A 23505-nucleotide genomic window follows, 5' to 3' on the forward strand; every position below is an offset into this window, starting at 1 on the left:
TAGGGTGGGGTTGTGACTGCTTCTACCAAGAGAGTGTGGTGAAGTGGAGCTAGGTGACTCCTGAGATTAGGTGATGCACTGGAATGAATGCTCATTTTGGAGCCTTGAGCTGTTATGCAAGACTTCTTCAAGGCCACATGGAGATGCTTTGTTTAGCTGCTCTGTTCTGCTGTCCTTGTTTTCAAGTCATCCTAGTGCGAGTGCCACTTATACACAGGAGCAAGTCTTCAGATCATGGGTTGAGTCAATTATTTCTGTAAGAGTCCAGATGCTTGTCTTTATGGCTACACAATCTATGTCACAAATACTCAACTGTTCTATCATAGTACAAAAAGAGATAAAGGTAATATGCCCCTAAACGACTGTGTCCAATTTACAAAAGAGGCAGGAAACCTGCAGACCCCTCTATTAGATGATTCTAGTCTCCAGTAATTTTAGCCTAAGATCCCAGTAGAAATACATGTGCAAAAATGACTATCTCCCAGGTACCCTGGCCAAAACTCTGCCCCTCAGAGTCTATGATCTAATGCAACAACTGTTGTTTACCCACACTGTATCTGGAGTAGTATGAGATAACTAGAGAAAGCAAGAGATAACTAGAGCAATTTTGTACAAGATATGCCTCATTTAGAAGAGAGATTTGAAAAACTTGAAGGACAGTTAACCAAAAGGTGTATGTCTGGAGGAAGAGTACTCCAGGTAGAGGGAACAGTCAGTGCAAAATCCTGAGGTGGAGGAGATAGGACAAGGAGACTGGAGAAGAATAGCTCTACGGGGATTCCCTGGTGACATTGCATACCTCCACATAGGCAGATAGACAAGATTTGACTGCAATCTACCCTACTCTTGGTGAACTGCCCTGTGAATCGTCCTGGAGCAATAGGAGGCTTTGGGCAGCTACTGGGGGGCAGTTTCCTATTCCCCATCCTGAGAGTGACAGCTGCAAGGCTCTTTCTCTTCCCCAATAGTCTCAGTTGCAGGTTCCTAAGTCTATAAAACTGCTCACTTGCACCTTACAACTGGGAGTGGTTTGCTGTCTTCTCTTCATTTGACACCCTCCCCCGCCCCCTTTGGTGTCATCCCCTAGGACTCAGAACACGTGAAGCTGACACCAAGTTGCTGTTGCTCTCAGTGTAAGTAATAACCTGTCAAATTCCTTTGGTCTGGTTAGCTGCCCACAGTCACTCTGCCAGAGATGGTGAGTCAGCCGAGGGGTTAGGGACTGCTTGACAAGTAACCAGCACCAATGGAAGTGGAGTGCGGAGATGAGGTCAAAGTGGAAAGGGGATCAGTTAGGTAGGATCTTGGAGGTCACCGGCAGGACTCGGCTCTTCTGCAGACAAAAAAAGCAGAAGCTACCATGGTTTTGAGCAGAGGAATGACATGATTTGCCTTGAGATGTGGAAGTATCACGTTAAGACACATTTATTGTGAAAGTGTTTCCTTTAAGAAAATATGTATATAAATGTAAGCCATTGTTGCGATTATGAGAAATAGTGGCTCCCGTTCCTTTTACGATTAACGGTCTGTGGGGTTGCCTCTTGGACCTTCTATTCGTGCCTCTTTCCACTCCTGCTTTGCACCTTTTCCTTGGTGTTCCTCTCCCTCTGTAACAGGGCGGTCCCCAGGAAAGGGGGAGGTTCCAGGTTCCCTGCCCCACCCAAATGGAGAGTGGAGCTGAGCAGGGAGAGAAGAAGCTGCAGAGGAGACTGAGGAAGGAAGGAAGCAGGATGGAGCCAGAAGAGACCTGGAGGAGGCGCATGGAGCCTAGAGACACGTGAAGAAACTGTGCTTGTCTTTTGGTCGTGGACGGGGTGACGCAGATGTGGGTGAGACCCGTGGGGAGGTGACCATGGCAGCTTTTATCTTGATTGTGATTTTGCTCTTTTCCCTCCAGACTTGTCTGGTTGTTTCTGACCCTTTTCTGTGGTCCCCCCTGGAAGATGCCTTAGACTTGTGGCAGGCTTTGGGGCCCTGCTCTGGGCCAATCCCATTTGGATGGACTTTTATCCACGAGGGGACGGGTAACTTTGGGCTCTTGATTTAGAAACTAGATTCTTTGCCTTTCCTGTATTGTTTCCTAATTGTATTAAAGTTCCTTCCCATTTAAATCTCATATGTTTTGTGTTAATGCAGCGGATGGCAGAACCCATTTAGAATAAGCAGGTTTGCGGGGTTTGGGCTGCCCCTCTCCCTGCCCTGTAACACCTCCACGAGCATCACCCCTCTTTGACTGGTCACTTGGTGGGGGTGTGGGGGAGTGAAGAGTTCTCCGCTAGAATCCCTCCAAGCCTATGCCTGGCCGGGCTTCACACCTTTGGCCGGGTAGCCAGCAGGTGCTGAGCAGAGTGCCGCCCAGGTAGCTTCAGTCTTCGGGAGCGTTACAGTCGAAGGTTTCTGAGTTTCCCCACGCCTAGATGGCCGGGTCGCCGCCGTGCCCCGGATTCGGAACCTCTTGTAGGCTCTGGCGCTGCCCCTGGCACCCTCCACTCCCTCCCCCTCCTGCTCTCCCCCCCCCACCCACACGTGTCCGACGCCTGGCCAGCTCGGGAAGCCAGAGTCCCCACCTCCTGCCGGGACGTCCCTCTTCTTCGGAGATCTCCAACTCCCTCCCCTCGCTTTCAGCCCTGTCCTTTCCTCTCCCTCTCCCCGGCCGCCCCGGAGCTGCCTGGGGCCCGCCCCTCCCCGCCCCTCCAGGCCTGCCCGGTCCCTTTCCTTCCCTTGGAGACCCGCCTCTCCCGTCCTCCTTCCCGCCCCCTCCCCACCCCGACTCTCTCGGGTCCGCAGGGACTCGGCCCCCGGCCCGCCCCTTCTAGCCCTTCGCGCCTCCGCTCGTCCAGGCTCCGCCACTCCGGCGCTCGCTGCCGGGGCCGCCTGGACTGGGCTGTTTGGCCGGCGCGCTCGGCCCGCGCCAGGGCAGGTTCGGGACGTTGATCTCTGTCCGTCCTAAGAGATTTCCCAGATCGGTGGCCCGATGGGGCGGGCCCTGCTGCCACTTCTGCCGTGGCTCTTCCTCCCCGCCTTCTGGAGAGGAGGTGAGTGCAGGGGCCGGGGGCCTGGCACTGGGGGCCGGGGGCGCGCGGCCCGGAGCTCGGGGCGAGGCAGCGCCCCGCCTGCGGCTGGCGGGCGGGTCTGCACACACCTTCCCCCGCCGCAGCGCTGCCCGGGAGTAGGGGCAGGAGCGCCCACCTTTGACAGGGTATGAGGCTTAGTTGTGGGTGCGCTTCTCGGTGGACCCGGCAAAGGGTCCCCTTTATCGATGAGGAGGAAATTGAGCTCGGCCGGGAGCGCTGCAAGTCCCGGAGTTTTTCGCCAAGAGGAAAGTTAGTGGCAGGTCGGCTCGTCGCAGGGAGTTAGCCGAAAACTTGGCCCTAGATGTCGTTGCGTGGCTGGATCCGTCTCCGGAGCGCGTTCTGGACGCCGACGACCCGCTCTGCCGAGGGCCGGGAGCGCAGAGGAGCAGCCTGCGGGGGTTGGCCTCGCAGTTCAGGTGCCGCGCTGAGCCCAGGCCGGGAGTCCCCCGAGCGGGACGCGCGCGGGTCCTGGCTCACCCCGCTAGGCCCTCAGGGGTAATATTAGCGTCCCTGTGCAGTGACACCCTCTGAGAGTGGGGGTCTGGAAAAGAGGGCATGCCTTCTTTTCACCCTCATTATTGCCAAAGAGAATCTAATATGCTTGCAGAGCGTCTAGGTTTATGCCAATTGCGTCAAGTGTTGTAACAGCATGCTAGGGGGAGATCCTGGATTGTTAAGTGGAGGCGAGGCAAGGCAGGCCTATGTTACATCAACAACTTGTTTGGTAGGTGATTAACAAGGTAGAAGTTTGATCACGAATGTATTTCTTGAGGGAGAATGTAAGAATGTAGCTGGAATGTAAGCTGCAAGAATGTAACCAGGTTTCAGGAAAAAGTAAAAGCGAGGGAAAGTTATACTATTGATAGCTAAACACTTCCCAGGCATTTTCTCTTAGCTAAAAAATTCCGTTTTCATTCAGCATGCGGTTTTGGTCTCTGAATCATGAATATGACTGAGTAGCTCTCACCTCTTATAGTCAAAGATATTTTTAAAAATATCTAGAAAGTCAAATTTATGGTTAAGCAATTTATTTAAAATCCCTTTTAAGGCTTTTCTTTGAAAGCTCAATTACTCAAATAAAAAATTCTTAAAGCGTAAACCCCCTTTTTGCACATTCAAACCAAGCAAAGAACCAAAATAATTCTGTTCTCCACACACCCCAACCACATACTCACCAAACATAAAAATTCCTCAGCATTTCTGCCAGATCTACTTTTCATAATCTGCTATAAATCTGTTGTATTTTACTCCTTGTGAGAACTGGCTGTAGGTAAATAGGTAGTGAATGTAGTGAAAATTATGGGGAAACTAGTGGAAATAATAGAGTAAGGTTAAAAATTGAGTGTTTTTCTAAAAAAATTTAAAGCTGTAATTAACAAAAATTTATAGCTGACAATCAACTTTCCTCACATAAGCAGTCTGTTAAATTCCAGTCAGCAGGATGAATGAACTATTTCTCCAATTTTTCTTCTGCTTTTTGCTTTTTGTCTTGAATTTACCTGAGAGATGTCAGACAGCATTACATCTTACCTTGTGAAAAACTTAGCGCATGGCATCTGCACTGGCAGAATTAGAGCAGAGTAAGAGTGTGGTGGGAAGAAATTAAAAATAAAAATTAGATTGTTCACCTAGTTTTTGAGATTTGCATATTGCACATTGTGGGTCCAAATGTTCTCTTACCAGACAGGGAGGAATGTGTATGTAGAGACTCCACTGTGTTGGAATGAACAATAATTAAAATTTATGCATCACTTTAACCCAGGAATTGTCCCACCCCCACCCTTACCCCCCTCCCCCAAACACCATTCCACAAAGACACGTTCTCAGAGAACTGAAACTGCTGAACCAGGGGCATTTTGAAACTTTCCAATCCTTCCTTTCTGCTCAATCTCTGACGGGGGTGCCAGTGAGAAGCAAAACAAGACAAAAGGTGGATCTCTAAAGGACCAGGGAGAGGACAGAGGAGAAATAGAGTAAATAAAAGCAAAGGACTTAGTTGATGATGAAGCTGTGCCTGCAGCTAAACTCAACCCTTAAAACAAATTGAACTTTTAAAATATCATTCTGACTCCTAAAGTGCTGAATGTAACACAATTTTTTTTAAAGATTTATTTATTTATGCATACAAGAGCTGGGGTACAGGCCAAAGGTGCCGGGAGGTAGAGGATCCACCAGCACTGAGTGGGGAACAGAACAGGCAGACTGACTGAAATATACTGCTGAGGGGAGCAGTGGGCGAGACAAGAGAGGTCTGCTGCACCATGTGGGCTGCTCCCTGGCCAGGGATCGAACTCGTGCTGCAGAGTCTGCAGATAGCTTCATAGTGCAGTGCTTAGCCCCTTGTGCCACCAGGGAGGCCCCATAGTTATTTTTTTGTACTAATTTTATTTTATTTTTTAAAGACTTATTTATTTATTTATACAAGAACTGGGGTACAAACCAGATGTGCAGGAGGGTGAGAGGATTCACCAGAGACAGAACGGGGAACAGAACAGGCAGACTGAGGAAATACACTGTTGAGGGAAGCAGTGGGCACAACATGAGAGGTCTGCCTCGCCATGTGGGACCCTCATTGGCTGGCCGGGATCGAACCGGTGCTGAAGAGGCTGCGGACAGCTTCGCAGTGTGGCACTCAACTACCTGCGCCACCAGGGGAGGCCCAGTCCTAATTTTAGAAATAATTTCCAGATAACCCTAGGGACAGTGGCAGTGAATTACTAGCCAGAGTTGGTGATGAGCTGGTTGAATCTATAGATTCCTGAGAACTGGGAATATGTTTCCAGGTACAAAAGCTGAGTCAGAGCCTGGTTTAAATGGGATCCCCCCCACTCTCCAACCCTCCACCTCAGCACCTGCAAAGGATCATACATAATAGACAAAAAGAGATTTTGATAATGAATCCAATTATGTTGTCCCCCTATTTAAAATCCTGCAATGGCTTCCCATTCCTTACCAGGGTTTGCTACTGGAAAGGGCTTCCCATTCCCTCTTTGACTCACTGCTAAATATTCCCCAGTTGTTCTCATTGCTGCAGCCACACCTGTCTTCTTCCTAGTGCTTTTGCAGTCTCTGTTCCCTCCAGGTAGACTCTTTTCACCAAGATCTCTGCATGCTGGCCCCTTCTAGTTGTTTTGGTTTCAGCAAAAATGTTCTGGAGAGGCCTTCTCTCACTCCCAACCCCAGCCAAAGTTAGACACACAAGTGTGCGTGCACTCACACTCACACACACACACCCTCCATTAAATTTAATTTCCTGATAACAATGATCACTCACCAATGGGTCCCTATTTACTTCCTGAGCCCAGTGCTTGGCCCATTTCAGGCTGACTTAGCGCCTGTGGCTATTATCAAAGAACCAGGCCTCTGAAGTCTCACCATATGTTCTTCCTCCTTCTCTCTTCCTACTGCCTTTTCCAGAAACAGAATTGTGCTAGCTCTCATGCCTGCCCTTGTGCTTGGGATCTGGTTAATCAAACATAGTCTCTTATTTGGTTGTTAGAACATTGAAAGAAAATGGATTTTGGACTATGTTAATTCCAATGTAGCAGTATTAACTTATTTTTTATTCTCTTAACTATTCCAAATAGAAAAAATCAAAAGTTGATTTTTCATATTAAAAACATAGTTTGAGCAGCTCCTTGTCCATGGTTTGGTTGCACGATGCCCAGGTAACTAGGGTCCTGTGCTTGACTTAGGCCCACTGTCACTAGTTTAATATTAACCCAAAGCATGTAGCTCTGAGTTGGTATGCATCTCAGCAGGAGGTTAATTATTATAAAAACAAAAAAAAGGGGGGGGGTGGGCTTACCATTTGTGCTTCCTGGGACTGAAATGAAAGTGTTCACAGGGCTTTGACCCAGGGACCAGGTATCCTTGAAACTGGGTCTCATGTCCTGCCAGCTGGTCTCTAGGGAGGCGTGAGACAGTAACTTTCAGAACCTCTGTTTCCTCTCTGGTATAATGGGACTCCTTATTATTCATTGAGCTATTGGGAGAATGAAATGAGCTAATGGCACATGGTAAGTGCTGCAAAAATATTAGCAATTGTTACCAATGGTTCCCTCCATTCTTTTGAACTCAAATTCTGAAATCATTTTTTCCTAGAAAAAAGGTGTTGGGGGGCTTCTTCTTTTTTCATTGAAATGAAAATTGCAATTTGAAATAGGATGGAAGTATTGTGAACCACTCTCCACTGTTTGGAGCACTTACGTGAAGGGGACATGGCTGTTTCTCCAAATGCACGGAATTCTTTGCAGCTTTTAGGATTTTGTCTCCTGATTGTTTTGCTACCAAAACCCACACTTACCCTATGTCAGATGAGGAAGGACCTGCTCTGGCTGCCACTGCCCCCCCCCATGAACCCCTTATTGCCTTCACTGTTAAACTCAGACTTACTATACTTACAGGAATAGCTTCCTGTCATGTGCCACTCAGGAAGGTATAAAAATGAAGTCCAATTCCTGCTCAACTTTTCCCACAGAACTCTACTCTGAAGTGGGTGTGGTTTTATTTTGTTTTTGTATTTACTTTGTTTGGGGTTTTTTGAGCATAAACATCCAGATAATTCCTTTTCTTTTCTTTTTTTTTTTTTTAACCAGCTAAAGCCAGGTTTTACAAATGAAGTGTTTTGCCTGCAGTGGAAAGAAAAAGATTTTCTTTCTTAGATCGAACTCTTTGTACTTGTCTGAGAGGGGTGTGTGTGTGTGTGTGTACGCAGGATAGTCCTGTATATACAAATGGAGCCCTAGTACCTAGTAAACTCCTGGCTTCCAGATACTTTCTGCTTAGTGACAGATGTAAGCCAGCTCCCAGGTACCCTGGGGGAAGCCCTAGGACATTTGCTAACCCCTGACCTAAACATAACCTATTTCCTCTTTTCACCCCTTCCTACTTCAGGTTCTCCTGCCTCCGAATAAATTGCTGAAATTGCAGGCTAGCAGGGGTTGAAAATTCCATTAAGGATCTGTGGGTCCTTCTTAGGAGTAAGAAAACTTGCTGAGAATACCTGCCCATCCATTATTTTCTCCCTCATAGGTCTTAGTTTCGTTGGCTATTGAACTGTATGGAAAATTCTTAAGACAAGGGAGGGTGCGGTGTCTTCCCCAGTTTTGTGAGAACTAGCAGCTTGGCCCCCAACAGTGCCGCAAGCAGAGGGGCAGCCCTGTCCTCCCTATCACTGTGTCACCCCCACTCTCGAGTTTTCTGTCAGGGATCAGGATCCAGTGGGCCTGGCCCACTGAACTACTGATGATTTTAGTAGGAATTTAGATAACCTTTATTTCTAGTTGACCTTCAGGAGTTGAGTTATAAGTGTGAGGTACCCGTGTTTTAAAATGATGAAGGAAGAATGTGGAATATATCTTACAAATCTCTTCAAGAAACCTAAACTCAATTTAAAGCATTTTATTTCATCCTTTTACCCTTTTCATCTATCGTCAAGTGCTTCTTTTGCTTAAAATTTAGATGGATTTTCCCTGAGTCCTGGTTGTGGCAGTGGAGTGGGGGCAATAAAGCAGAAGGGGAGGGGTGGTGGAGAGAGAGAAAAGGGGCAGGTTGAGATGTTGACTTTATATTTGGGCCAAGATCACATATGAGAAGTTTTACAACAAAACCTAAAAATATTTGAGATCCATGCTTAGAGAAAATCCATTTTATTTCATAATCTTAATGCACAGATTTTTTGTGGCAGTAAATTTTATGCTTTATGTTTCTCTGTGTATTCGTTGTTAGCAGTGTCTTCTAGATATTTCTCAGCAGGTCCCTTCAGAAGTGCTGTTTAGCATTTGGGGAGCCAGCCAAGACCCAGGCAAGCTGAGACCATCAAGGGGTTAGTGCCCTGCCCTTGCTCACTCTGGGACGGCCCCATCCTCAGGAAGTAGGTCTCAGATTGATCCTTGACAATCAAGCAGGTAGATGGCTTCTAACAGATTCTTCTTTGGTTATTTGGGTGTTTTTGTTGTTGTTGTTTTTTGTATGTGTTTGTGTGTTGGGGGGGGATCCAGTTACCTCAGCATTCAGGGACAGTAAACATCTTAGACTTTGCCTTAGCTGTGGTCTTTCCTCTCATTAGACACACAAAGGAAAGCTTTGTTTATTTTGGAGAAAGGATTGTTTTGCTATTTTAAGGCTTAGGGCTTGTTAAAGCTACTAATAGTAGACTGGCCTCATTATGGGTTTTGAAAATGATCTTTTTCACAAGTACGAACAGGCTGTCTTTGTGGAAAATATTAGAACATAGATTCAGACTCCCTGAAAGTAGTTTTCTGTCAGGACACTGCTTAGTGAATGCACAGTGAGGTGATAAATATTCATGACTCCCGAGCCGGCCTGTTTTAGGAGCTGGATTTCCACTTGCTGCCTTTCCGTGGCTGGTTGCCTCCACACAGGAAGTAAAACCAGCCTTTATGCCTTTCTACAATTCTGGCACATGATTTGAAGAGATTTGTTGATGAAAACAATGTTCTTTAAAAGTCTTGGAGCAAAGGATAAAAGGAGACTCATTAGATTGAGCATAATAGCTAAAGGATTAGTTGAAAAAACAACCACTTTGGGAGTCCAAAGATGTAAATTCTCATCCCAGTTTTGATATTAACATTCAGGGGCACCTGGGGTGTAGTACTTTACCTTTTGGAAACTCCAAATATCTTTTGGCCAAGTGACCAGACAGATAGGTGATTCTGGGACTCCTGCACAGAAAATGGATTCCTTCTGAAGGGAGAGGAGGGCTGGGACACTTTAAATGTGGTTCCAAACAGACTACCTCAGCAGGAGTGTGACCCTCACCCCCACCCCTAGCCCTGAGGTTGGAGGTGGGGGCAGGGCAGAATGTTCTAACTCTCTAATCCCATTGTTTGGATCTTCCAGAGATCTTTTCCCATTGCGGGGCAACCTAGGAGTCCTACCCTAAGACACCTCTAAGCATAGATTCAGGTGTGTTCCACAGGAGCTCATCACAAATAACAAATTGCACTTCTATCATTAAGGAAATTCTGAGTTTTAGGAACTCTGCCCTAGAAAAAGAACAAAGACCAAATATATGTATTTTTATTATATGCCATAATCCATGTATCAGTTTGAAGAGAATTGATATCTTTTACATTGTTGAGTTTTACAATTTATGAACATTGAATCTCCCCCCATTTATTTAGATATTCCTTCATTTCTCTTAGTGCTTTGGAATTTTCAGATTGAGCCTTGCAAAATTTATACCTAAGTATGCCATTATTTGTAAGTGATTATAAATGTTACTATATTTTAAATTTTGATCTCTGTATGCTCATTGTTTAATTAGTAGAAGTAAAACAATTTTGTGTATTTACCTTGTATTCTGTAATTTCTATAACATCATTTAATAGTTCTAAGAAATTTTTTGTAGATTCCATGTGATTTCCTGTATACATAAGCCTATCTGTAAATAGTGGCCATTTTATTTCTTCCTTTTTGATGCCTATTATTTCTTTTTATTACTTTATTAGGTTGGCTAGAACTATCAGTACTGTTAAGATTGGGGAAAATAGAAACCCTTGCTTTTTCCCACTCTAAAGGGGAAAGAATTCTGTTCTCATAAAACGCAATGAGAGCTGTTGGGGTATTATATATGCTCTTTAGCAAGTTGAAGAAATTCTTCTCTCTTCCTATTTTTCTTAAGAGTTTATTAGTTTTTAAACCATGGATGGGTGTTGAAGGTTGCTAAATTGTAACAGGGTGGTCCCCAGGAAAGGGGGAGATTGCAGGTTTCCTGCCCCACCAAAGGGAGGGTGGAGCTGAGCAGGGAGAGAAGAAGCTGCAGAGGAGACTGAGGAAGGAAGCATGATGGAGCCAGAAGAGACTTGGAGGAGGCACATGGAGCCTAGAGACACGTGAAGAAACTGCACTTGTCTTTTAGTCGTGGACGGGGTGACACAGATGTGGGTGAGACCCGTGGGGAAGTGACAATGGCAGCTTTTATCTTGATTTTGATTTTGCTCTTTTCCTTCCGGGCTTGTCTGGCTGTTTCTGACCCTTTTCTGTGGGTCCCCACTGGAAGATGCTTTAGACTTGTGGCAGGCTTTGGGGCCTTGCTCTGGGCCAATCCCATTTGGATGGAATTTTACCCACGAGGGGATGGGTAACTTTGGGCTCTTGATTTAGAAACTATATTCTTTGCCTTTCCTGTATTGTTTCCTAATTGTATTAAAGTTCCTTCCCATTAAAATCTCATGTTTTGTGTTAATGCAGTGGATGGCAGAACCCTATATAGAATAGGCAGGTTTGTGGGGTTTGGGCTGCTCCTCTCCCTGCCCTGTAGCAAAATGACTGATATAAATATGTGATTTTTCTTTTGCTTGTTAATATGGTGCATGACATTGATTTTCATATATTGAACCAACCAATAAATTCCACTTGGTCATGGCATATAATTATATATATATATATATATATATATATATATATATATACATTGTTGAATTAAATTTCCAATGATTAGGTGAGGGTTTTTTTAATTCTTTTTTCTTTTTCATCAATACTGATGAAGGATCTTGATCAATGCTTTCTTTTTCTATACCATGTTTGTGTGGTTTTGGTATCAGGGAAATACTAGTTTCATAAAATATATTGGGAAACACCTAGTTCCTGAAAGAGATTATGTAGTCAGTATTAATTCTTCTTTAAACATTAGGGATAATTCTCCAGTAAAAGCATTTGAGGCTGGAAGTTTGTTTCTTGGGAGTTCTTTAAATTATGAACTCAATTTCCCTAATAATTATAGGACTATCGAAATTCTCTATTTCATACTGGGTCAGTTTGGGGCTTTTGAAGAATTTGTTCATTTTCTGTATGTTGTCAGACTTGTGTATAGAGTTGTTCATAGTATTTAATTGTTATTGTTTTGATGGCTAGAAGGCCTATAGTGATACTCTCTGTTTCATTTCTGGTGGTAGTATTTTGTGTTTTCTCCTTTCTTCTCCGTCAGCCTTGCTAGAGATTCCTCAATTTTATCAATCTTTTCAAATAACTAGCACTTTTTTCCATTGATTTTCTCTATTGTTTTTCTCTTTTTCAATTTCATTTCTCACATTTATCATTTTCTTCCTTCTGCTTGTTTTCCTCTTCTTTTTCTACGTTTTGAGTTTAGATTTGAGATTTTCCCTATCTTCCAAGGTATGCATTTAATACTATATGCATACCCTTTAGGACTGTATAAGATGTCTCACAGATTTTGTTATGTTGTATTTTCATTTTTATTTTTTATTCAGTTTTATTCATTTTCATTTGTATTCTGTTAACTGGTTATTTTATTTTCCCTGAGACTTCCGCTTTGAGTTGTAGTTTACTTAGAAGTTAGCTTGCAGGTATTTAGACTATTTTCTTATATCTTTCTGATACTAATTTCTAACTACTTTCAATGTTGTCAGAAAACACAAACTATATGATTTCAGTTCTTTTAAATTTATTAAGATTTGTTTTATACCCAGGATATGGTTTATTTTGGTTTATATGCCATCGTCATTTGGAAAGAATGTGTATTCTGTTGTTGGGTGGAATGTTCTATAAATGTAGTCTAGATTCTTTTCATTGGCAGTGTCATTGAATTCTATATTCTTGCTTATTTTCTTCTAAATTCTTTGATCAATTGAGAGAGAGATGTTGAATCTCCAACTGTAGTTGTTGATTTATTTCTCCTTTCAGTTTTATCACATTGCTTCACAAATTTTGTAACATTTTGCTTTGGTGAATATTCATTTAAGGCTACTCTGTTTTTTGGCAGAATGGCTGTGTTATCAATATATAATGTGGCTTTCTCTCTCTGGTGATTGCTTTGAAGTGTATTTTATCTTATATTAATACAGTCATTCTCTTATCTTTTGATAAAGGTTGCATGTTATATATTTTCTAATCCTTGATTTTATCATTATATTTGGAGTGAATTTCATATATACAGCAGATAGTTGAGACATTTTTTATTATCTTATTTTATTTTATTTTTTTAAAGATTTATTTATTTATTTATACAAGCACCAGGTACAGTCAGAAGCATAGGAGGGTGAGAGAATTCACCAGAGCCAGTGCGCGGAACAGAACAGGCAGACTAACGAAACACACTGCTTAGGGGAGCAGTGGGCACGGCAGCAGAGGTCTCTCACACCATATGGGACCCTAGCTGGTGGCCAGGGATCGAACGGGTGCTGCAGAGGCTGCGGGCAGCTTCGCAGCCCAGTGCTCAACCGCTGTGCCACCAGGGGAGGCTCCAATAGTTGGGTCATTTTTGAAAGGTCCACTAAATTTACTTGTCAAATCATAAAATGTTTCTTTCAAAAGAAGATTATATTCTACACCCTGCTCTGAATAGATACAAGCAACTTGCAGATGATTGTTACTCTCTTTCCCTATTTGACCCACCCCCAAATATTACATAACCATAAAGCAAGGTGTTCACAATAATTACTTGGGGGCAATTTTTCTTTTTAGCCACCAACAATAAAACAAACTAAAACTCACCGTTTTGTCCTGTTTCAAAATTTCAATACTAGTTTTGCATCCCACTCCCCCTACCACACCCTCACTATACAGTGTTTGTAAAGAACTATACAGCATTATATCTGGTGAATAGCCAAGATTTCACTACACCTCAAATTCAGAATACCTATGTGAAGCAGAGGAATGTTGTTATTTTAAACAGAAGCAGGTTTTTAAAAATTAGATGCAGAACTTCAGTTCTTCATTAGTTTTAGAAAAACTTTCCAGACTACTGCTTCGCATTGTTCTGCAGCAAAGAATGTATTTTCCGTGTCTGGTCTTTGTTTCTGCAATGGCAATGATTCAGTCTTCTAACTCTTCTAAAGACTTAATCATCTTTGATTGAAGCTACTGATTCATGATGGATTTGTTTAATCTTTTGACCACCTTTGCCATTAATAGATCCAACCAAATCTTTGGAAATAGTTACTTGTGTAGTAATAATAGGCTCACAAAGATCACCAAGTTGGATCATGCTTTTTAATCAACTCTGCCAATTTCTGTCTTTTAAGAGATCATTTACATTTAATCTAAGTATTGACGTATTAGGTCTTAATGTTTTACCAATTCAAGAGAATAATAAAACTCCTGCCTCCTTTTAAATCCCTTACCTTGTCCACTTAAAACATAACTATCTTAAATGTATCCTTTTCATATATATGGCTACATCAGACAGTGTTACACTTTTTCTTCATAATTTAGAAAACTCAAGAAGAGGAAAGTCTATTGCACTGCCTGATAATCTGCTTAGGAAGTTGGGATATTATATTACGAGCCTCTGGATCTTATTTAAATCTTTCATTCTGTCTGGTTTCTTCTGAACAGCTCTGGGAGAGGAATAGAATATATTGCCTCTTTACTGCCTGGTCAGTACAGAATTCTAGGTTTCCCCTTCAGCCTCCATTGATAACTTATTAAGGATGGTCAGAAGTGGGGCTGGAATTCTTACTGCCACTTAGGTCTGCGCTGGTATCCCCCTGGTTGGAGGTTATAGTACCTTACTACTTTCCACTTTACTACATCATTGTCAGTGGGAGGGACAGGGAAAAGTGCATCTTCTGTTTTTGGAGGGAATTCTTTGCCCTTTGTCACTTAGAAGAAACTTTGACAAACTATTCTTGCTTAGGTGTTTGGTCTTCCAGGGATGTCATAGTTTTAAAGGAAATCATCTTTTTCCTTACAAGAAAGACTTCACTAACAGGATTTCAGGTGTTGGTGGGCTGGAGCATATGTGTTGGGGATGGTATGATGGAGGAATTAAACTCAGCGACTGAGTCTCTCCTGGGTCTTGTGAAAGATGCATCAACAGCCCAAGCCTAACCCAGACACTGGCGGGGTTGGGGAGCAAGGGTTGGGGGGTGGGGCAGGGAAGCTGCTTCATGACCCTGGCCAGAAAATGTTCCTGCAGTCTTTCTGTGACACTTGGTGTGCTGCCAAGAGGGAAAGAGAAGAAAAACCCTTGGTTAAGTAAACATATATTCATATTTCACTGCAAGAGGTTGAAATGGTCTAAGTCAGTATAATCAGTTCCATATGTTTGGCATTGATAGTCCAGGCATGACTAGTTGCACCTTTGAAACAAGACGGATCAGATGTTTCATGTTATGAAAATCATAACTGCCATTTATTGCATGTCTGTACATGCCAGGCACTGTGCACAGTGATTTACATGCAATAATTTAATCTTATCTCTGAAAGAAGTGGGAGTTATCATTTAACTGCACAGATAAAGGAGACTGCATCTCAGATGGACCAGTGATTTGCCTAAGGTCATCAGGCCTCTGAATGAGTTGGGGTTAAGCCTTGTCCCCTTGACTCTGGAGTTCTTGTTCTTACCATGCTCCCAAGCCATACACTTTTAAACATGGGTCTTCTGTGTGGGATTCTTTGCCTGGGTCTTCAGCAACCTCTTCCCCCAAAGTGATCTGGGCTACTGGAGCCATTCACTAGAGGAGGCTGCACATTAAAATAACTAGAAAAGATTTTATTTATTTATTTAGTAGCTTTATTTATTAGAGGAGATTTTAAAAATATCCCAATGCCCAAGCTACATAAACTCAAGCTCTGGGTGATACCAGAACATGGAGAACTTTAAAAATCTTCCCTGAGATTCTGATGTTCTGTTAGGTTTGAAAGCATAAGAGAGAGGGCCTCCCCTGGTGGCACAGTTGGTTGAGCACAGCACTGTGAAGCTGTCCACAGCCTCTGCAGCGCCGGTTCGATCCCGGCCAGCCCGCGAGGGTCCCACATGGCACGGCAGACCTCTCCTGTCGCGCCCGCTGCTCCCCTCAGCAGTGTATTTCATCAGTCTGCCTGTTCTGTTCCCCTCTCTGTCTCTGGTGAATCCTCTCACCCTCCAGCACATCTGGCCTGTACCCCGGTTCTTGTATAAATAAAAAAATAAATCTTTAAAAAAAAAAAAAAAGAAAGCGTAACAGAGAGTTGGAAAAGGATGAAGTGTCCCAGTCACATTCTGGAATTCTCTTTTCTGATTGCATTGGTGCCCCATACAGAAAGGATCTGAGTGGGGGAAGAGGTCACAGTCTGCATGGAAAGTTGGTTTTGCAAGGCAGTTCTACCAAGAAAAAGTCTAATACACAAGTCAAAAATTGAAGTATGACTGGAAGGGATCATGAGGTTATCTAAAGCCTTTTGAGGCCTCTGAGGCTTACAGTGCTTAAGTGTATGCATGTGGCTCGGCTTTTGGGGACCAGAGGAAATGGGGAGGTCACGTTAATTTTCATTGTTTGCTCAGAGGTCCAAGTCCCTTCACACTCTCCAGGTGAAGGTTCAGAGAAGTTGCATGACTTACTTGTTGTCCTGGAGTCCCTGTTTACCCTTTCAAACCCATTCTTCACCCCAGGAGTCCAGCCTGTGGGAAGGGTAACAATGAAGTGCCTGGTGCTCCTGGCTCTGACTAAATGGTCTATTTTGGTTAAATAATACAAAGTGTATCATTGACTAAGTTTATTGTACATATTCATGCATTTCCATTATTTAGCAAATGTAACGGGGGTATCCTGTTTTTTTATTTGGAAACCCTATGTCCACCGGGCATGTATGGAAATCTGGCCTGCCAACACCACAGACATCTCAGTGGGTTTTCTCCGGTGCCCACATCTTTCTTCTGTTACCCAGAAGCTGTCCCCCTCCAAGTGGAGGCACCTACCACTGGCCTTCCTTTCCCTCAAGCCTGTGCCAGGGTCAGCTACATGCTTTCTGCTGCAGGTCTTTGTTACACTTGGTGCAGATGAGAGCCCAGGAATTACTTTCATCCCAGGAATGACTTTTTTCCCCCTATTTAGCATTTTCAAGTGGTAGAGGCATTCACTTCAGTAAAGTTAATGTTTACCACTTGCAACTTGGGGTCAATCAAATAAGTGATTTCAGGGTGAAGTTTGGTTTATTTCCAAATATTATTGCTACTCTTAATCCATGGTGAATCCTTCCAGTTTGCATAAAGTTAAACAATATTAGACAGACAGTTTTTGTTTGTTCTGGATTTGGCCTCAGATAGCTGTGGGAAGGAGGGAGAATCCCTAACCTGAGTGACTGGGAAGCTGCTCAGGGGACTTAATTCAAATATCAACCTTGGGGGTTAATAATACATGGAATGGGGGTAAGCAGTGGTCCAGATCTAACCCTTTCTGCTGGAGGAGGCATCAGGCATGGCTGTAGGGTAAGAAGACAGGGGCACATATGGGCTCCTGGATGCCAAAAACTTTTCTGTGAACCCCAAACCCACCCCAGAAGGGGGACCTTTTTCCAACCAACCTTGGGGGCAGGGGTGGGGGGAGCTGCCTGATAGCAAATTTCGGCAAGCAACAAGGCTGGAAAAGAAATCTTAGGGTGAAGTGTATCCTACCTCATCCCCACTTTGGCTGTGAGGAAGGGAAGCAAAGCACTCCTAAGAGTCCAAGATTTAGTCCTCATTCTTGCAACCTCTTCTGGGTCTCCGATTCTGAAGCTGAACATCAGAGCTCAGCTGATCCATTTGTCAGTTCTGTTGCTTGAGAAAGAGTAGAAAGAGATGGGCAGTGGATCCCACAGGCTGGCACTCAGCCCTGCTCTTATTCCACCATTCTGGCCAAGGGGCTTCCCCTCTCCCTTCCCAGAGACTCAGGATTGTAAAACAGGCTGATAGCACATAACACCCAAGGGGTGGGACTGAATTAAACAGGGTTCACCGGGCCTCTCTGGTAGTTCAAGTGGTTAGGCACAGCACTGTGAAGCTATCTGCAGCCTCTGCAGCATGAGTTTGATCCCATCCGGCCAAGGAGCAATGCACATGGCGTGGCAGACCTCTCCTGTCTCTCCCACTGCTCCCCTCGGCAGTGTATTTCAGTCAGTCTGCCTGTTCTGCTCCCCACTCTGTCTCTGGTGAATCCTCTCACCCCCCATACCTCTGGCCTGTACCCCAATTCTTATATGCATAAATAAATCAATCTTAAAATAAATAAAGTAAACAGGGTTGACCCACGTATACTCTCTATCCTGCAGGGCTGCCGCCCTGCTCAGCCCTCCTCCCATAACTTGGAAGGACTCCAGACACAGGGAGGCTGCTTAAGCCTGCCACTCCACCCTCTACCCTGCTCTGCAATTTCAGCAGTTGCCACTTCCTTTAACCACTTTGGGCTTCAAGAAAATCTAAAAAGGCTCATGTTGGAAACATGTTGGGGAGGCCATCCTAGAGAAATTCCCTTAAAGTACAAGGCCCTTTGGCCAGCACAAGCCTGAAGCATTTTTTCCCCCTCTTTCCTGGCTGGCAGTTATTTTGCTCCAGTGTTGCTCAGGCCAACCTCAGTGATAAGTCCTAGCACTTATTCCCACAGGCTTGGGTTCAGAATCCAATAACACCAGCCTCTCTGTGGAGCTACACTGGTAGACCTATATGTCCCATCATTCCCTACCACCAAGGTACTCTTACCTTGCAGGTAATCCGAGAGGTTAAAGAATTATCCAGAGGTCAAATCTCATGCAGCAAGGAACTGGGAGGACCATCAGCCAGCACTCAGCAAATATTTGTGGATTTAAGGCTGGGGTGCACTAGCTGATCGTACCAAAAAACAGCTTCTTCACTACCATACTCTGATGAATTTGAGTCTATGAGACCAAAGTCCCCTAAATGTCTGATATACTGGGGCTATACATGGTTAAGGGGAGAGGTTCTCCTTCAATGCACACCAACAGTCCCAACTCAGCCTGAGTAATATCGCTGCCTGTACCACCTCTTCCCTGTTCACTCTCAGAACCTGCCTGCATCACACCATTTATTTTACAAAAGTTCACTGCATATCATACCCATGCATCATGCCAATTCAGAGGATGCCACCTCCTGTCTTTGAGGAAGATCCAGATAAATTTCTCTAGAAAAAAAAAGAAAAGCAAGCCCACATGGAACAATAGGAAGTAGACCTAACCAGTGTATTCATTGGATGAATAAACATTGGCTACTATGTCCCACAGGCTTGTCCCTGTGCTAGGCACTGGCGGAAGATGATGGAGGCAAAATCCCTGTCTTTAAGAAGCTGACTTTGGAGTCTGGTCAAGGACTCAGCAGTAATTGGAAACAAATAGGCACACGGTAGGGGGGGGGCCCATCACACAAGTCCAGGACTGGATAGAGTGGCTCCCAGAGTCAGCAGGTGCCACGGCTAGAACACCTAAACAGACTCGACCCTGAGCAGGAGGCCATTTCTCCAGGGTTGCTTAGCGGCATTAGCTTGTAAGGTTAAACATTCCACATTAGGTGTTGTTCAGTCCACACAAGGAAACAACCCAAAAGAAGGTAGAAAGGAGAAGGGGAAGATTTCTTGTGAATTGCAGTCAGAGACAACCCATTTTTCTGTGTGCACTGTGGACCAAAATTCTCATTTAGGACCAAATTAGAAAGGACCAAATGCTCATTAAGTCTCTGAGTATGGGTTGTTAAAACATCTCTCACACCCCCACTAAATAACATTGTCTCCAAAATGGCAACCATCAAACAGACCCACTGCATTTGCTTTTGTTATCTGGATGATAAGTTAACAGGAACACATATTGAGAATGAAAAGGTTTGCTTTAAAATATCTTTTTGGTCTGATTACCTTTTACTCCCATTACTGCCCCCAAAACAATTCCTGGTGGTAACCTGCGGGCACCATTATTACCCTTCCCACCATTATTACCTTCCCCACGAGAAACTGAACCCTAAGAAACAGCATTCTGGTTTCGGTTCTTTAAGGAACAGCCAGTATAAAACCATGAAATAGTCACTCCTGAGAACTATGCCGTGTTCTGAGATGATGTCCTTCCTAAGTATTTGGTGTCAGATGAATCTTTTTCTTGTGACATGATGGCAGTAGTGAGACTGTTGCTATCAGCCCCTCATCTACCCCCGCATCCTCCCTACTTCCTGGCCACCCCCATAGTTGGGTCTTAAGTGTCTCCTTGGCAGGTTTCCCACTTGGGAACCTCTCCTCTTCCTCTTCCTCAGCCAGATGCTGGTGCCCTTGCCAAGTACAACTCTGGTCTTCTCCCTCCCCTACTCAGGAACCTCCCAGGAATCCCTACTTCCTCAGTCAGGATTCAGGGCTCTCCACATTTAGTGTAATCCAGTTTATTTCCCATTATTGACCTAGCACAGCGGTGCATTTAAATTGGCATTCCCAAGTTATTAGGGTTTCTTCCTTCTTTCCAGTTTCCCAACACCTCTGCCCCTTGAAGTCCTATCCATCCCTCTAATTCATGTCTTTCCTTCATTCAGAAAATTATCTTGAGCGTATCTATGAACTGACCATAGAGGTGCTAGGCCTCACAGGGCTCTCAGCAGTCCAGCAAGGGAGAGAACTGAATGTGGAACCACAAGAGATGTAACAAAGGGGGAGGGCCCCAGCACCTTCCTTGAGGGGGCTAGCTAGTCTGGGGTGGGGAGAGATCAGGGAAGACCTCTTAGATGCTACCAGTGTAGACATCCCTCTCTACCCCCAGATGGGCTTTTCCCAACTCCCCTTTAACTGCTGGGATCCCCTGCTGCTCTTCTCCAGAGGCAAGTGCTTTTCTTGATCCCGTTAGACTGTCACATGCAATCTCAGAGCCAGGAAGTACTGTAAAAATATTTGTTGACAATTAAGCCCATCATTGATTTAATTAGATCAATTGAATATTTGTCGGCAATTAAATCTTGACACTAAATCCTAGATTAGTTACCGTTTAAACCATCCGTGGTGATTACAGTTTGGTTTGATTGCTCCCTGGCTTCAGTGTCGTCATCTGAGTGGGTGGCCTTGTCATTAGTGTAATTAGCACCCTAGCTCATAGGAAACTGAAGGTTATCTAGCAGGGTTGGGACTACAAGACAGGTGTCCATGTTATGCTTTTTGTGCGTCTATAAAATTTTGAATTTCTCACAGCAAACTTATGCCGTCTTCATAATTAGAAAATCTAAATGTTTTTAGTACATTAAACAAACCAAAGAAAATATTTCCTATTCTCACTCCACTTTTTACCTTCTATGAGAGGGACATACATTTAAAGAAAAAAATAGTTATTTGAACAAAACCTCTGACTACCCAGACCCACGGAGCTGGATGAGTAGGAAGGACTGAACAGAGTTCAGTTTGCCCATGTAAGAGGCAAAGGTGAAATCTAAGTGCTTTGAAGCCTAAGAAAAAGACTCTTCTTCAGGGTCTCTGCTGGCATAAGATAAACAGCCCAGGCATCATTACTATATTATGTATCCTGAAATCAGAGGAAGATGGGGAGCTGGATGAGACCCAGGCACTGAGCTTTGCCTCTCCCACAATTGTGCATTAGGTTTTCCTGATGTGGGGGTTGACGGGGGAGAACTCCTCTTCTGTAAGGTCAGCCTGACCTGGACTCCCTGGAAAGAATGAACACTCCCATCGCTGCACCCTCATCTGTCTGGATGACTGGGTGCAAGGCCAGCCCTCCCCCAAAGCATGCAGAAGGCTCCCGCACTCCCACACCCGCTAAGACCTCAGGCTAAGGACAAGCAGTGAGCCTTCCCTGATTTCTTTTTTTTTTTTTTAAGATTTATTTATTTATGCATACAAGAGCTGGGTACAGGCCAGAGATGAGGGGGTGGGTGAGAGGATCCACCAGAGACAGAGTGGGGAACAGAACAGGCAGACTGAGTGAAATACACTGCTGAGGGGAGCAGCAGGCAAGACAGGAGAGGTCTGCCTCGCCATGTGGGTTTCTCCCTGACCGGCCGGGGATCGAACTCGTGCTGCAGAGGCTGCGGATTGCTTCATAGTGCAGTGCTTAACCCTTGTGCCACCAGGGAAGCCCTTTCCCTGATTTCTTATAGTGAAATCTCTTGGCTGGCATTCACCCTGGAGATAACTCCCCAATGTAGCAGCCATGAGGGGTGAGAGTTGTGCAAAGAGGACTCTTTTTTTTTTTAAATAATAAATTTTATTTTTATATTCCCCATACAATTGCAACACCCCATTCTGACCCCAATCCCTCCCCTCCCGCCCCCCATCCCCCAAAAAGTGTCTCTGGTTCATAGTTTTTTGTTGATTTTGATTTTCACTTTCTTATAGTTATTCATTTTCCTGGTCCCTTATTTAAGTTTTCTAGATTCCTGCTATGAGTGAGACCATCCGGTATTTTTCTTTTTCTTTTTGGCTTATTTCACTGAGCATGATCCCTTCCAGTGCCATCCATGTTGCTGCAAATTGCATGTGTTTATCTTTTTTGAATGCTGAGTAATATTCCATTGTGTATATGTACCACATCTTCTTGATCCAGTCATCTATTTTTGGGCATTTGGGTTGTTTCCAAAGCTTAGCTATTGTAAACAGTGCTGCTATAAACATAGGGGTGCAGGTGCTCTTTGGAATTGATGTTTCTGTGTCCTTTGGGTAAATACCTAGGAGTGGAAATGCTGGATCATATGGAAGCTCTATGTTTAGTAGGTTGAGGAAACTCCACACAGCTCTCCATAGTGGTTGGACCAGTTTGCACTCCCACCAACAGTGCAGAAGAGTTCCTTTTTCTCCACAACCTCGCCAACATTTGTTGTTGCTAGTTTTTTTAATATGTGCCATTCTCACTGGTGTAAGATGGTATCTCATGGTAGTTTTGATTTGCATTTCCCTGATTACAAGTGATGTTGAACATTTTTTCATATGCCTGTTGGCCATTTGCATTTCCTCTTCCTCTTCAGAGAAGTTTCTTTTTAGCTCTTCTGCCCATTTTTTGACTGGATTATTTTCTTTGTTGTTGTTGAGTCTCATCAGCTCTTTGCAGATTTTTGTGATCAGTCCTTTATCATTAGTGTTGGGTGCAAAAATGTTCTCCCAGTTGGTGGGGTTTCTCTTTGTTTTTGTTATTGTCTCTTTTGCTGTGCAGAAGCTCAAAGAGAACTCTTGTCAGAGCTGTGGCCTTCAGTTGAGGGCTGTGTGTAGTCCAGAGTGACTTGGCAGGGAGGAAGCCAGAGGAATAACTTCTCAGACCCTCCATCCTGTTTCTAGATAAGTACTTACTGAATGTTAATAGCAGAAATAATTTGTTGTTTATCTGAAATTCAAGTTTAACTGGATGTTCTGTTTGATAAATCTGGTACAACCCTAAAGAGACCAACCTCCTCCCTGCAAACACACACACTCAGCGTCCCAGGCGGGTGTGACATCCTGAGCATTGTAGGAGGCCCTTGAGCAGAGACAGGGTGCCTTTGTCTACCCCCAGTCACTAACCCACAAAATACCAGGCCAGTGTCTCTCTCGCTTGCCTGTCTCACCACTCATGGTTAATGTGTTTGAATAAATAACAACCAGCATAGAATGTATGTTCTTAAAAGGTCATTGAGAAAGCTAAAAGCACAACTATATTTTTGGAAATACTGTGAGCCCAATGAAATCAAAACCACTCCAGGTCCTTTTCAGCAGGCAAGAATTTTGTTGGAAGTTCCAAATCATTCTAC

The 23505-nt window shown here is 44.1% G+C and overlaps 1 protein-coding gene across 1 annotated transcript in view; it reads left to right on the top strand.

The window, feature by feature from the left end:
• Positions 1-2974: 2974 nt before the first annotated feature.
• Positions 2975-23505, top strand: part of MERTK (MER proto-oncogene, tyrosine kinase) — a gene marked incomplete at both ends in the record, with an annotated part of 99867 nt that continues 79336 nt past the window's right edge. The window contains one exon of the mRNA XM_084234324.1: positions 2975-3035. Within this exon, the coding sequence (XP_084090450.1) occupies positions 2975-3035 (61 nt within the window). The remainder of the gene's footprint in view (positions 3036-23505) is intronic.

Source organism: Talpa europaea, assembly GCF_964194135.1.
Source record: "Talpa europaea genome assembly, chromosome: 6".
Classification (NCBI taxonomy): domain Eukaryota; kingdom Metazoa; phylum Chordata; class Mammalia; order Eulipotyphla; family Talpidae; genus Talpa; species Talpa europaea.